Genomic DNA, 14,158 nt, shown 5'->3' with positions numbered 1-14,158 from the left:
GGTCCACAGACAGTTCTGGCTCCTGTCACCCAGAGCTCTCAGCCTTTGCCACAACAAAACCCTCCCAGGATCCCTCTCCCTACTTCCAGAAAGGGAAACTGAGGCACAGCGGAGTTAGGCCAAGCCTTAGCAGGACCTTTCCTGCATCTGGGGAGCATCTCCTCTCCAAGGACAGAGCAGCTGAGCAGCAGTGGCTGGCTCACGGGACAGCCCAGGGCCAAGCTCTCCACCCCAGCCCCGATGCTCGGTCCCGCTCTGCCGGGTGGGAACCAACGCGCTGAGCTGCCAACAGCTCCCCTGAGCCAGCTCAGCTCGGAGAGAAACCAAAACCCTTCCCGAGAGCTGTCATCTGTCAAGCTTGGGTTACTGTCTGGCACCTCGAGTGGCCTGGCTGAGGTTTGTCACTCATGGGAACGGGAGCGCTCCCAAAGCCACCCTGAGCTCCATCTCCCGGGGTGAGGCATGGCTGGAGCAGCACCCACAGGCACAGGCAGGTCCAGTCCCAGAAATGTGGGACAAAACAGAGGGGAACCGCTGTTTCTGGAGAGTCCCCCTCCCTGGGGCTTTTGTCCATGCTGTGGGATTTCTGGGATCTGCCTGCAGGATACTGTGCTTCCCCAGCTCCAAGGAGGACGCTCTCTCCGAGGAGGGTGTTATCCCTCCCCTGCGTAGGCGTCCCCTTTTCCTTGCTGCCACGGGGATATGGGGTCAGGGGGGTGAATACACAGCCGCAGCCACTGGCAGTGCCTGGGAGGATGAGGCCGTGGGGTCCTGGCAGAGAGGAGGGAAGGCAGCACCAAGCCTGTGGTGGGGAAAGGACAAAAGGAGAGAGTGATGCAGACTCCAGAGGGAAATCCTGCAGGGGTGGTCTTCAGAGAGGTGTTTTTGGTACAGTGGCACTGCAGTGGGGCTGCTGCTGGGTTTGGGGAGGGATGATCGGCCCTGGGTTGTGCCCAGCTCCGTGCCGGGCTCCGGCTGCAGCCACAGGGTCCCTTCGGAAGTGAGGCTGGCTGGGGCTGGTTTAACAATTCCCCTGGCCCTGCTCCAGAGGAGATTGGGAAATGATCTGGGGTTAAAACAACACAACACGTTCCTGAACGCTGTTTATGAAGAGGAGGCCGGCGCAGCCCGACCTCACAGGAGGCTGGATTAGCAGGGACCGGGCACGGGAGCGGCATCACTTGAAGCCGGGTCTGCCCTGGGGGAAGCACAGCCTGAGCTGGTTTAAAACCGCCTCGCTTTGCTTTCACCCCTGGCTGTGGGGAAGCACGGCCAAGTTTCCTGGCTCCCTGGGGCACCGATGGAAGCCGAGCTGAGGCTGTTTGCATCCCTGGTCCTTCTGAGCTGTGCAGTTCTAATCCAGATTTGAAAAGCCTTCGACTCTTCGCTGGGCTGGTTGCGTTATCAGCCCTGTGCATTTTGGGTAACCTTTGCTCTGAATGAGCAAATGCTTTCAGGATCTGTGCTGTGGCTTTAACACTGAAGTGGCTGATCCCTCCTGGGTCAGAAATGCAGGAAAGCTCATAGGCAAATGTCCAGGAGGATCACCTGGAGCTTTGGGGTGCTCAGCCCCACCACTTGCCCTCCTTTTGAGCTGCAGGGTTCTGGTTTTAGAGAAAAACAAACGATTTGATGAGACCAAGCCATTGGGGACTGGGATGAGGTTTTTGGCAACTTGAAAAGCATTCCCTCAACCTGCAGCAGTTCAGAGCTGCCCTGAGGCGATCAGGCTGGACAAGGAACACCAAGGTGTGGGGTAGAGAGAGGAGAAAGGTCTTGGAAAGCACCACAGCCCCGGAGCAGCAAGGGAAGTGCTGCTGAGATCGGTACCAGATAAGAGGGAAACCGCAAGGGCAGGGTCTAAGTGGGCAAACCGTTCCCAAGAGGATTCCCCTCGACTCTAAATAAACACTGCTGACACTTCAGGAGCACCTTGGAGCTGGGCTGGGGGAGCAGAGCGGGGGCTGGGGGCTCTGTGCTATCCCCGATAACCCGGAGGTTGTAGGGTGAACTCTCCCATCAGCTCCTGCCTTTGGATGGCATCTGGATGAATTACGGGATGCAAACAATTCATTTCAAAGGATTGACAATCTCAGGAGACTGGGTTTGGATGGTGCAATTAAACAAAGCAAGCTGATGACAGGCTGGCAGCATCTCCCAGAGTGAAATAGAGAGTTCACTTCTTGACTTCTCCCTTCTCAAAAAAATATTTTAAAAAACCAAAAAAGCCCCACAACTCTTTCCAATCTGAATCTTATCTGCAAACTTTCTGCACCTGATTATCAGAGAAAATCTCATGGTAAAATCCAAATCAAATCCTGGTCAGTCAAAGCTTTTGCTGGATGCCTTGAGCTGCGCCAGGGAAAGTTTAGGCAAGACATTAGAAAAACTTCATTACAAAAAGAGGGTTGGGCATTGGAATGGGATGCGCGGGGAAGCGCTGGAGGTCAAGAAAAGGCTGGATGTGGCACTGAGTGCCATGGTTTAGTTGACAAGGTGGTGGTAGATCACAGGTTGGACTTGATGATCTCCAAGGTCTTTCCCAAGCTCGTTGGTTCTGTCACTCCGGGACCTGGATGTGGGTGCAGAATGCCGGCGGTCAGTGTAGGACAGAGCAGGGGACGTGCTCTGCCCACGCCACAGAGCAGCCCTCGGGTGAGATCCCCCTGGAGCTCCCATCCCAGCACTCAGAGCTGGCTCCTGAGGCAGACTCCTGGTGAGGCTGAAGGCTGATCCAGCTCCCGGAGGTGCTCCGCGTGGCACAAGACTCCGCTCCAGTCTCAGGGCAGCGCTGTCCCCTCTCTGCACTCCGGAGGAAGCGAAGGCAATTTACAGCCCATTTCCAGGCGCTTTGAGTCCAACCGTGTGTGCTGCACCAGGGCACGGCCGGCTTTGTGCTCCCCATCCTGTATTGAGTAAGACTGCTTTTGTCTTGGGAGAAAATGCCTTGCGTGAGAGGCTGCCACAAATCCCAACATTTCGATGCAGCTCAACGGGCCCGTAGGTTCCTCCTCCACTCCCACCGCCTGCTGATGGACCCTCAGCTGCCTGGTGGCTTTGAAGGGGCCATTGCTGGTCACTGGACATGTCCCCGAGGATTCCAGGAAGGAACACACAGCTCCGCTGGACCTCGAGGGCTGCCAGCAGCTGTTTGCCACGTGTGCTGCCTGGCAGTGGGGAGAGCTTCACTGCCCGGAGATTGTTCGAATCTGGCTCAAAATCCAAATATCTGGGAGCTGTAAATCTCCCAGGAAAAAGTCTTGCTGTTGCTCCTCTGATGCTTCCTGTGGGGCCAGAAACACCACGTGTACAGCCAGGAAATACCTCGGGAGGTTCTGGTGCTCCAGTCCAAGCTGGAACCAATAAATGTGGAAAGAGTTATGGAAATCTCTCCCTCCATGAAATTAATCCAAACCTAGGTCAGACCCCAGTCCGACAGGTTCACGTGGCAGGTTAAATTCCAAGGTGTCCGTGGCTGTCGGGATCAGCTCCCGTGGCTTGTGGGGCTGGGAGATGGACGGGCAGCCACAGGGCCTGGCTGGCAGCAGCTGCTGGGTGCTCTCCAAAGAGATCTGCTGCTGCTGGGAAGAGTTTTGGTCTCACCATGCTGGAGAAATTTGATAATTCTGAGTGTTGACAATTAACCCTCAGCAGCTGATCTGACAGGACTTGTTCTTTCCTCTTTGGGGTTTGATCTGTGAACAACTCTGGACTTTCTCCCTGGATCCGCTCTCAAAACCAGACACTGCATTTTGGGATTTGGCCATGCCGAGCTGTCCATCAGCTGCCCGCTTTGGATGGGCACTATTTCATCTGGCTCTGGGTGCTGATGGACAGCTGGTTCACCATGGACATGCCTGGTTTGCCCCTATTGTTTGCTGGGGTGAGGGCAATCCCCAAAACATTCATGGGTTCAATCTGCCAAGCTCTACTGTTTAGCATTTCTTTTCCTCCCCACTGCCCAGCATCTGCTGGAAGTTCTCGCTTCCTGCCTGACGATGACCATGGCAGGGCAGGGCTCCCTTGGAGCCTGACGGATGGAGGTGGATCTCAGGCAGGGATCAGGGTGACACTGCCACACTCAGCACCTGAGAATCCACCATCAGGACAGGAATCCCCTGCCCTCTCTCTACAGGCCTGGTTTTGGGCTTCGTTTGTGCAATGAAAATCAGATTTTCAGGGAATTCAGCTGCAAAACTCCATCAGCTTTAACCAAATGTCCCCTTTTTCAGTGACTGAGAAACACAGCCGAGGTTGACCTTCTTAGAAACAGCAACAGACACATGCCTAGCAGGAGCAGTGTTCTTCTTTTTAAGCCTTGGCTTCAAACATAAGGACAATAGATTTTGTCTAAGGAAATAAATCCCCAAATTTGTTGGGGTTGGCACAGCCCAGGATTTTTCACTCGCCTTGTTTCTCATTTCCAGCTGAATCATTTTAGCAGGGACTTTTCTAGAAGGGCTCAGCCTGACTCAGACACCCAGCCTCAAACATTTCAGCCCAAACACTGAGTCTGGCTTTTCTTATGGAAAAGAGAATGAGAGTCTTATCTTGGAAATCCCAGGTGGGTGTCACTGCTCTGTTACCAACTTCAGTGTCACAGAGAGTTGTTACTTTGCAGAACCAACACTGACAGGGACATCTCCAGGGCCTCTCTGTCCCTGAGGCGTGCGGGGATTTGGGAACTGGCAAAGTGGGAAGTGAAGGGCACTTGGATTGTGCAGCCTCCCCAGGGAGGTCCTGAGTCACTCTGATGACATCTCGTCCAGAGCTTTTCCCCAGAATTGTCATTCCTGAGGATTTTCAGGCATGGAAAAGTGTTCTGATCCTCAAGGCCTTTTTGTGCTGAGGAGGAGGTGTCCGCAGTGTGTTCCTCCTCAGGACCCTGCTCTCCTGCCTCTCCTGCATTGGCAGTTTGGCCATTCCTCGCCCTCAGAGGCATTTGCCCTCATGAGGAGTAATCAGAGTGTGAGGGGCTCCCCAAAAAGCTCTCACCCCAACAGGGGCGTCCCAGCCGGGCTGGGGCTCTGCCTTTCCTTCCCTCTCCCCCCATCCCCACTGGCTGTTGCTGCAGGCCAGGTCTGTGGCTCCGGCCCCGTGGGCGATGCCAGCCACAGCTGCATTTTTTGTGGTGTGTCCACACACTTCCCTCCATCCTTTAGCTCTGACTGGCAGGAAAACCTGGGCCTGGCGCAGACCTCGTGTCTGCCCCTCGCAGCCACAACACCCCCGTGGATTTCCCCTTGCCTGAGCAAACCCAACCAACTTCCGAGCCTCCTCCTTACTCACACTCAACAGCTCACGCACATGAATTTCCCCCAGCAAAACATCTTTGTTTGGTGGTGGCCAGCTGGGGCTGCGGCGGGTGGCACTGGGGCTGCGGAGGGTGGCACTGGGGCTGTGGTGGGTGGCACTGGGGCTGCGGCGGGTGGCACTGGGGCTGCGGTGGGTGGCACTGGGGCTGTGGTGGGTGACACTGGGGCTGTGGTGGGTGGCACTGGAGCTGCGGTGGGTGGCACTGGGGCTGCGGTGGGTGACACTGGGGCTGTGGTGGGTGACACTGGGGCTGTGGTGGGTGGCACTGGGGCTGCGGTGGGTGGCACTGGGGCTGTGGTGGGTGGCACTGGGGCTGCGGCGGGTGGCACTGGGGCTGTGGTGGGTGACACTGGGGCTGTGGTGGGTGGCACTGGGGCTGCGGTGGGTGGCACTGGAGCTGCGGTGGGTGGCACTGGGGCTGTGGTGGGTGGCACTGGAGCTGCGGTGGGTGGCACTGGGGCTGTGGTGGGTGGCACTGGAGCTGTGGCAGGTGGCACTGGGGCTGTGGTGGGTGGCACTGGAGCTGTGGCGGGTGGCACTGGGGCTGTGGTGGGTGGCACTGGGGCTGTGGTGGGTGACACTGGGGCTGCGGTGGGTGGCACGGGGGCTGTGGTGGGTGGCACTGGGGCTGTGGTGGGTGGCACTGGGGCTGTGGCGGGTGGCACTGGGCCACATGGGAGGGCACAGGGATGCCTGCCCCACGAGGAGGTCTGGATCTGACCCCTAAATCCTGATGGATCCAAGCTCTTGGGGCCACATGTGGTGACCCTGCTCTGCAGGAGTTTGCCACTGGTGTTCATCCTTGCTTGGCCATTCTGCTGCTGCAAGCATGGACAGAAAGCCTTTCCTAGCCTGGGAGCATCCAACCCCCAGGAGAGATCCCTGCAAGGCCACACCTGGAATCACTCACCGGGCACAGCCCTGGCAGCCTGTGCTGGACTGGTGTGGCCCAGTGACCTGGAGCGGTGTGAGAGCTCATCCACCAGATCCGAGTTCATGCCCAGCTGCTCCAAAACCTCAAACCAGTCAGCAGCGGCTTGAAGGGACACTGTGGGGGACCAGGGACACCCTCCTGCTGTGTCCATGGAGGATTTCTCTCCACCTCCCAGTCCAGCCAGGTCTCCACTGGCTCTGGCTGTCACCTCTGTTGTCCCTGTGGGTGTTTCCTTGACCATTATGGTCCTCAAAAATAACATCCCTGAAGATATCTCCAGGGATTCCCTGGGAGCAAAGCCCCCCAAGATGGGCATGGGCAGGGTGTCCCTCGTAGGGACCAGGACCCTGCACGTCAGGATTTCTCCTGCAGAAAAGAAATAATAGCTCAGGCTGAGCTAGCACTTTTCTGGGAAAAAAAACTTGTTTGGGAAAAGGAAAATTTTAAGGAGGCTGAGACTCTTCATAAATTCAAGTCAAATTCAGACATTACTTTCAGCCTCTGGATTCTTCCATCCTCCCCTTTTCCTTCCCCCCTCCCCCGAATTATTGTTTGCAAAAATTAAAACAAAATGTTTTGGGGTTTTCGTTTGTTTAAAAAGCAATTTGCATTTTGAAAATTGCCAAAATATAAGCTTTGGGAGGGTGGGGTCTTTTGAAAGGGCAGCATTGTCATTGCTGAATGAAAACCGCGGAGAGGAATTCATCCTGGGAGATGCAGGGCGCTGGGATGCGGGGCCCGGGGGACGCGGTGGCAGCACAAAGACCGCAACCACAGCTGCCAGCACACAGCCCCAGCCTGCTCCTCCGTCCATGTCCCTCCCTTCCTTCTCCCACATGGAAAATCCTGCCCACCTTGACCTCTTTGAGGAATTCATTTGACCGAGTCGCTGGTTTTAACGTGGAGAGGATTCCGCGGTGCTTTCCCTGCCCGGCTCCAAACCGCAGCTTTCCTCTTTCCCTCTCCAACCTTTTCCAGGTTTCGGAACATCTGTGTTTAAATGAAGTCTGGTTATCCAGACCTGAGCCTGGCAGCTCAGGTAGGGATGCTCTGATGAAGCTCTGCACATCTGTGCGCAATAAAGTCAGGGAACAAAAGGCTTGTGAGGTCCTTGGCAGAGTAAGAGAAAGAAGAGAGAGAGAGACAGCAGGACTGGGCTTAGTGGAGCAACCGGAGCCAAAACCTTTCATCGCAGAGCCCTCAGCACCTGGCTTGTGTTTTGCTCAGAGCTGGGTCTGCAGGGGTGCAGGGCTGTCTTCTCCACCAGGTGCAGAGCAAAGCTTGAGGAATGGACATGATGCCAGTCCTGGGAGGTGATTTTTATTACAGCCCTCAAAGGCGTTCATAGAAAGAAAAAATGGGTTGCTAAAGAGCCACTTGAATTCAGGGAAATTCAAACCAAGAAGCAGTGGCTGAAAATTAAAGCCAGGCCAAGTCATGTCAGGAACAAGGCAAAAGGCTTCAGCGCAGCAGGGGATGAACCTCGGGCCGAGGCAGAGCGAGGGTGGGAGCCGCGTTTCCTGAGTGCCTCCATCCAGGGAAAACGTGGCCAGGGAGCCACACGCCCTGGGGACATGCAGGGATCCGGAGCTGGCATCCAAAACCACCCGACCTGCTGCTGGGGCCAGCCATGTGCCCAGGCACTGCCCGCGCTCTGCACCTCCAGAGTGATCCCATCATGGCGTGTGCCAGCCTTGTGCCCACAAGGACTTTGTGACGCCTGGCTGGGACATTTCCTGCACTGCCCCGATTCCTGCATCGCTGTGTGCTATTGTCAGGAGCAACAGGATGGGTATTTTCCTTCAGCCACACCAAGCCTCTCCCACAAACACACCAGGCTACAGACAGAGCTGCCAGCTTGCCCTGCCTGGTGGCCAGCGGTGCACAGCACTGGCCACTCCAGCCAGGCACTCAGGGTGGACACGGGACACAGTAATTGCAATTAAAGCCACACTCTCTGAGTTTGGCCCCTTCTGTCTGCAGAAACAGGTGGATCAGGAGGGGTGGATGATGGAAAAGTGGCCAAGTGTGTGGGGTTGGGAGGGAATTGGTGCCCAGCTGTTTCCTTGGTGCCCTGGGAGTGGAAGGAGGAGACAGAGCCAAGGCTGAGTGGATCGAGCCAAAAGCAGCTGCGAGGTCACTGTGGAGGGGTGGCTGTCACTCCCTGGATGCCTGTGGCGAGCTCGAGGGAGGCCATGCTGGTCATGGAGTGGGGCTGGGCCAGACCACGCCTTCTCCCAGCTCATTCCCTGCCTCCCTGGAGGCTTTATCCCCAAGGCATCCGCAATATTTCTGTCACTGACTCTGGGTGAGGACAGGGATGGCTGTTTTGGGGAGCTCCTTGCAGCTTCTTGTGTGGTTCAGCTTCTTCCCTCCTTCAGGATTTTGCCGTCCCTGGAACACCAAGGAAAATTGATTGTGGGAGTAGAGCTGGGAGTTCCTCTGCACACTCCACTTATTCCTCCACATTCCTGTGCAGCTCTGCTCTGGTGGCACCAGTGGAAATGTTAGCAAAGAACTCGAGAAAATCCCCGGAGTTCTGTTTTCCTGGCTTTGCAAAAACAGTTCTGCTTATCAAGCAACCCAAAGAAATGCGAAGATTTTCACTCGCTCTTCGTGTGGGCTCAGCTTTGAATTTTAAAAAGGGATTTGCCAATGCAATCTTGCAAAATACTCCAGTGCCAAGTCCAGCTCTCCTAAAATACAAGTTTTAGGAGGAGGTGAGCTTTCATTCTCCTGGGAAAACATGCATTTCTGACAGATTTGAGGGAGAACTAAGGCTTCTGTGAGGCCATGCCACTCCCTGCAGAAATGTCCCCTCGTGTTGATCAACAGGGACTAAATCCTGTGGTTTGTGGCACCAAAAGCAGAGCTGCTCGTGAGGCTTTGAATGATGGAGATGAGCCCACGTGCTCACAACCTACAACAGCCCTCAGACTGAGGGATTTAAATATTTTTTCCTCTTCTTGAGCCAAGTCCTGAGGCTGTGCCATGGATACAGGTGCTGTCTTGGGGGTTTGGTGTGGCCAGGAGAACATTCCCTGTGTCCCAGCCCTGGTCTGTGCCCGGGAGAAGGCTCTGCCCTGAGGGTAGGAACCAGCCCTGAGTCCTGCACCCCCAGGAAGAGCGTTTCACCTCTGTAAAACAAGAGGAATTTAAAACCCCCACCTGCTTTGAAAAAGCTTTGCTCGTGCGTTCTGCAGGGCAGGAATCACCTCCAAAAGCCTTTCTGTGGTGGAGCCGTGATGGGGGCTGGGGCTGCTCAGCACGTGTGGGACGAGGAGAAAGCAGAGCTGAGCGGCTGCTCAGGCAGGACACAGCAGGCTGCTCTTCTTGAGCTTTCCACGGAAGGGGAAAACCCACAAGGGGGGCACACAAGTGCCCGGTGCGTGCTCCAGTGCTGCTTTTGCTGCTAAAAGTGCAGCTTCCGCACATGTGGGACCGGGCCAGATCTGAAGCACAGCCTTTCTCTCTGGAGGCAGGAGCGGTGTCTCCAGGCTCCCTCATGCCTGTGTCCTGTCGGGGAGATGACAGGAGCTCCTGCAGGCTGCTGGGCTCATCCCAGGAGGGCCAAACCGCGGCTCAAAGCCGTGGCCCAGCTCTGTGGCAGGAATCTCACTCCATCATGCCTGGCAAAGCAGTCCCGGGCCGCTCTTGTCACCATCAGCACGTCGGCGCCTGCTGCTCCTGCTCTGCCAGCCGTGGTGGGGACGTGAGGTTTGGCCCCTCTGTGTCAGCCGGAGGAATTCCGACGGCAGAGCACGGAGAGAGCGGCTCCGTCCCGCTGGGCGCGTGGGGACGGGTGGGTTCCGCTCTCCCCTGTGCTGGCACGGCGTGTGTCAGCTGGGGATTGTTCCTGAGAAATACTGCGGAGCTGCACTGTCATTTTCTGGGCTGAAACCTGATAATTGAGCAAATACAGCATGGCTTTGTGCTGGGAGAGCACCATAAGGTAAACAGGAAGGAATGAGGGATTAAGATGTCTCTGCTCTGAGGCAAGGTGACAAGCCCGGAGCGGTGACACCTCCGTGCCGAGGCAAGGGGCCCAGCTGTGGGCTGGCATGGCACAGCTGCATTGTTCAGGGGTGAAGAGCAAATAAAAGCCACGGGAAAAGAAAACAAGCTATAAAATTCTCAGCAAAGCACAGAGCCCCAGCAACTGCCTCCTGATGGCCCCATGACAGCTCTGGGGAGAGGCAGGCGAGGGGTCGAGCTTTTGAAGTCCCAAAGTTGTCCTTTGCGAAGGCCCCCTGTTAAAATAGGCCCGGTGTTGACTTTAGGCTGCATATGGTGGAGGAATTGGACATCTCAGCCACAGCAATCAAAGCAGGGAGGCACTTTTTTGGAGTTATGGCTAACTGTCTCAGGCAGGATGGGGGATGAAGGGGCAGAAATGAGGATTATCAGCATGGTCAGGGCTGCAGATGAGTGACAGAGCCCATGGCGTGAAAAGCTGAGGGAGAAACCAGCAAGGAAGGTCTTGGAATGGTGTTCGGAGCTCAAACACGTGTGTTAGAACTGGTCAGAGTGGGAACACTGGGAAGGTCGGGCAGGTGGTGATGGAAACCCCTTCCCACAGGGCAGAGGGGGTTCCTGAGGTGCTGGGAAGTGGGAGTTTCACAGCACTGAGCAGTAACAACACAAAGTGAGGGTGGATGAGAAGGGAGATGAGCGGTGCTCCCATGGGGGAAGTGTTTGTGACAAAGCTGAAGGTGCCACAGGGGTTTGTGTGCTGTTCTCCAGCCAGGGACGGCCGCCTGTCCCCACAGCCCACCCGGAACCCACACTGCGAGCAGGCAGAGGCAAAGCCATCCTTACTGCAAGGCAGGACAGTGAAATGTGGTCTTGGCAACCTCATTTTCCCCTCCACAAAGCTGCGCTCACCTCCCAGCACAGGCCAGGAAGGGATGTGGGTGAGCAGTTGGCTTCCCACAGCCAGAGGTGCCACCAGGGCCTCGCATCCTGCGACCCCCCCGTCTGACACACAGGGCACACACAGAGGGGTTGGCAGCAGCTCCCCGGGGTTGGCACCTCTCTGCTTGGGCACAGATGGTGACAATGTCCCCTCTTTGCCTCTCGCAGCCTGCAACTGCAACCTGCACGCGCGGCGCTGCCGCTTCAACATGGAGCTGTTCAAGCTGTCGGGGCGCAAGAGCGGCGGCGTCTGCCTCAACTGCCGGCACAACACGGCGGGCAGGCACTGCCACTACTGCAAGGAGGGCTTCTACCGCGACCTCAGCAAGCCCATCTCGCACCGCAAGGCCTGCAAAGGTACGGCATCAGGGACGGGGGTGGGAATGCACCGCTCCTCCTTCCCCAGCCCCTCCCTGCAGCTCCGCTTCCGCAGCTCTTCCTCCCGCCGAACCCCTCCTGCTCCTCCCGCTCCCAAACCGGTTTAGAATTGCTTTTTTTGCCGTTTGGAAAGATTTCTCATGCCCCCACATTCCCAGTTGTCACCTCTGCAGCCTCCTGGTGAGGACAAGGCCACCCACATCCCCTGCCATCACCTCTCCCTGGTCTCCCCAGCCTCCTGCTGCGGACGAGGCCATGGAAAGAGAAGTCCTCACTGCTGAGGATGACTTCAAATTATTTCAGGGCTTATCACTTATGAATTGTGCTTCATCTTCTCCTACCTGGCCATCACTCTGTAAGGGTAGAGGGGCACAAAATCCCAGCTCTGGGTGAGATGTAGAATTTAAATCAGCCTCCTCCAAGCCCCGTCTCCAGCTCCCACCCTTCAGGCAGAGCTGAGCCCACGCACAGAACTTGTCACTCCTCCGGACGAGGAGAGAACAGAAAAAGGGGAAACGAGTTTATTTTGAGCTTGGAGTATTTTGAGGTTTCCTCGTGTGGCCGTGGAGGCGAGCGGGGCTTCAGCTGGGGCAGGAGCAGCAAGAACAGCAAATGCTGCAAATGAACCTTTTTAACTCTCAGCTGCTGCTGAAGAGATGGAAATCCTGAACCTGAGGTGCAGCAAAGGAATCAAACAAACGTTCAAAAGCCAGGTCAGAAAATGCTCAAATCCTCAGCTCTTTTCTCTCTAAAGATTCATTTCAACAAGAAATGGAAAGCTTTTTGGATTCAAATCGGTATTTTTGGCTGGGAAGTTTTGTGTCTCCAGCATTTTAAATTTTTTGGTTTGTTTTTTTTTCCCTACTGAAAACAGACACTTTTTGCCATAGCAGAAAAGAAATCCCTTTTTCAGACAGTCTTATTCCCCTTTTTCTACCTTGAAAAAACTATTCCAATGAGAGCTCACAGCAAAGGCTCCATGAAAGAGCTGCCAGAGGCATTTTTTTATTAATTCAACTCCATTAATTCAGCCTAACAGACACATCCAGCTAAGCTGCCTCTCCTCTCCCTTGCATTCCTCATCTCCCACTCCATCCCATGCACGAGGTGCCTCAGCTCACAGCACATCAAACATCAGCAAATTAAAGAGGCTGGAGTTGCATTGTTTGGGATGGTTGGTTTGGGTAATTATGCAGAAATATAACATTGCAGAAACGCTTGCACAATGTCTCCTTCTTTTTAACTTGGAGAAAAAGAGAGCTTCACAAGCTTCCACACGTGCTGCAGGGCACGGGTGAGGCTCAGGCAGCAAAAGATGAGCTGAAAGCAGAGCTGGGCAACACCCCCTGGCCAGCTCAGGGCTGCTGCTGTTTCCAACAGCCAAACCTTTAATAATTGTTAGAGAAAAGATTTTTCTAATGATCTGAAGTTCAGGTCAGCAGTGCAGGTAAAAGCATGAGAAGCTGGGGTTTAAGGATGGTTTTCCCTGATGGATAACAGTGATCCAGCCGTGCCAGGTGCTGTGCTCTGTGTTTGCTTCCAGTGGTTTCCTTGCAAAATTGATAAAAGCCTGGCAGTTGTCAGTGGCCAGAGATGCCCTGGGACAGAGGCTCGCCAGGCAGGCCGTGGCACGGAGGCTGCAAACCACAGGCAAAGCAATTGGTGACAGATGGAGCAGGGATATTGCACAGAGTGGCAACGCTGGGTGTGTGCCAGAGCCTGCCAGGCTGCAGCTGGGCATGGAGCTGGGCATGGAGGATGTGGCTGCTGCAGGTGGGTGGTCAGGCAAGCCCAGGGACACCAAGCCAGGGCTCCCCTGGCATTCCAAGGTCCAGCTGCAGCTGATCCCTGCCCCAGCCACGGATCCTGGGCTGGAGGAGTCCTGCTGCTCCTCCTCCAGGGGGATGGAGGGGCTCATCCCTGCGGGCAGGGGAGCGGGATGCCCTTTGTCCTGGGGCACAGGGACATCCAGCCCCTGTTCCTGGGCATAGCCCTGGTGTGGCAGCTGTCCCGAGAAAAACAAAACTCGGGGTATGAGAAATTTTCACGTTCATTTTTCCAGACTCAGACAAGGATGAATTGTCCCTCTTTTCTCCCTGGCTTTTGAGAAATCACCAAGAGCTCCCAGCACGCCGAAGCCCTGCTTCCAGTTCCTTCTGCTTTCCTTCTGCTCCAAATGATGTTGCAAGTGAAATTCCACATCTGGGTCCTGCAAACCCTCGTCCACGCCGCTCTGTCACGGGCCGCTGTAAATCAGGGCCCTGGTGTTGGTTCTTTTGATTAAATTCCCTCCTGATATTTGCCAGATTATTGGCACTAATGTAATTCCACTGGAGTAGGGTCTGCAGGGTTTTATAGCCTGGCTGTAAAACAGCTCTGCACTTCAGGAGAGGCTTTGCACACTTCTTGATGAAAAGATGACAAACGAGACGTGCTCTGAATGCACTTGTGCTGAGGCTGCCAGCGCAAACCCCTCGTGCAGGGGCAGGATTTGGCACCTGGAGAGGTCACATTCATCAGGGCTCAGCGTTTGGGGAGGAAATGGGATTGATTGTCTGTGCGCCTGGTGCTGCTGCAGCCTGGGGAGTTTTCCAGCTGTGCTGGAGGATTTCATGC

At 55.5% G+C, this 14,158-nt stretch overlaps 1 protein-coding gene across 1 annotated transcript in view; it reads left to right on the top strand.

The window, feature by feature from the left end:
• The window catches only part of NTN1 (netrin 1), an 88,263-nt gene that overhangs the window by 39,946 nt on the left and 34,159 nt on the right, over positions 1–14,158 (top strand). The window contains exon 2 of the mRNA XM_032129162.1: positions 11,333–11,521. Coding sequence (XP_031985053.1) covers positions 11,333–11,521 — 189 coding nt within the window. The remainder of the gene's footprint in view (positions 1–11,332; positions 11,522–14,158) is intronic.

Source organism: Corvus moneduloides, chromosome 19 (genome assembly GCF_009650955.1).
Source record: "Corvus moneduloides isolate bCorMon1 chromosome 19, bCorMon1.pri, whole genome shotgun sequence".
NCBI lineage: Eukaryota > Metazoa > Chordata > Aves > Passeriformes > Corvidae > Corvus > Corvus moneduloides.
Note: the sequence above shows the minus strand (reverse complement) of the source record. Positions and strands in the feature narration are given on the sequence as shown.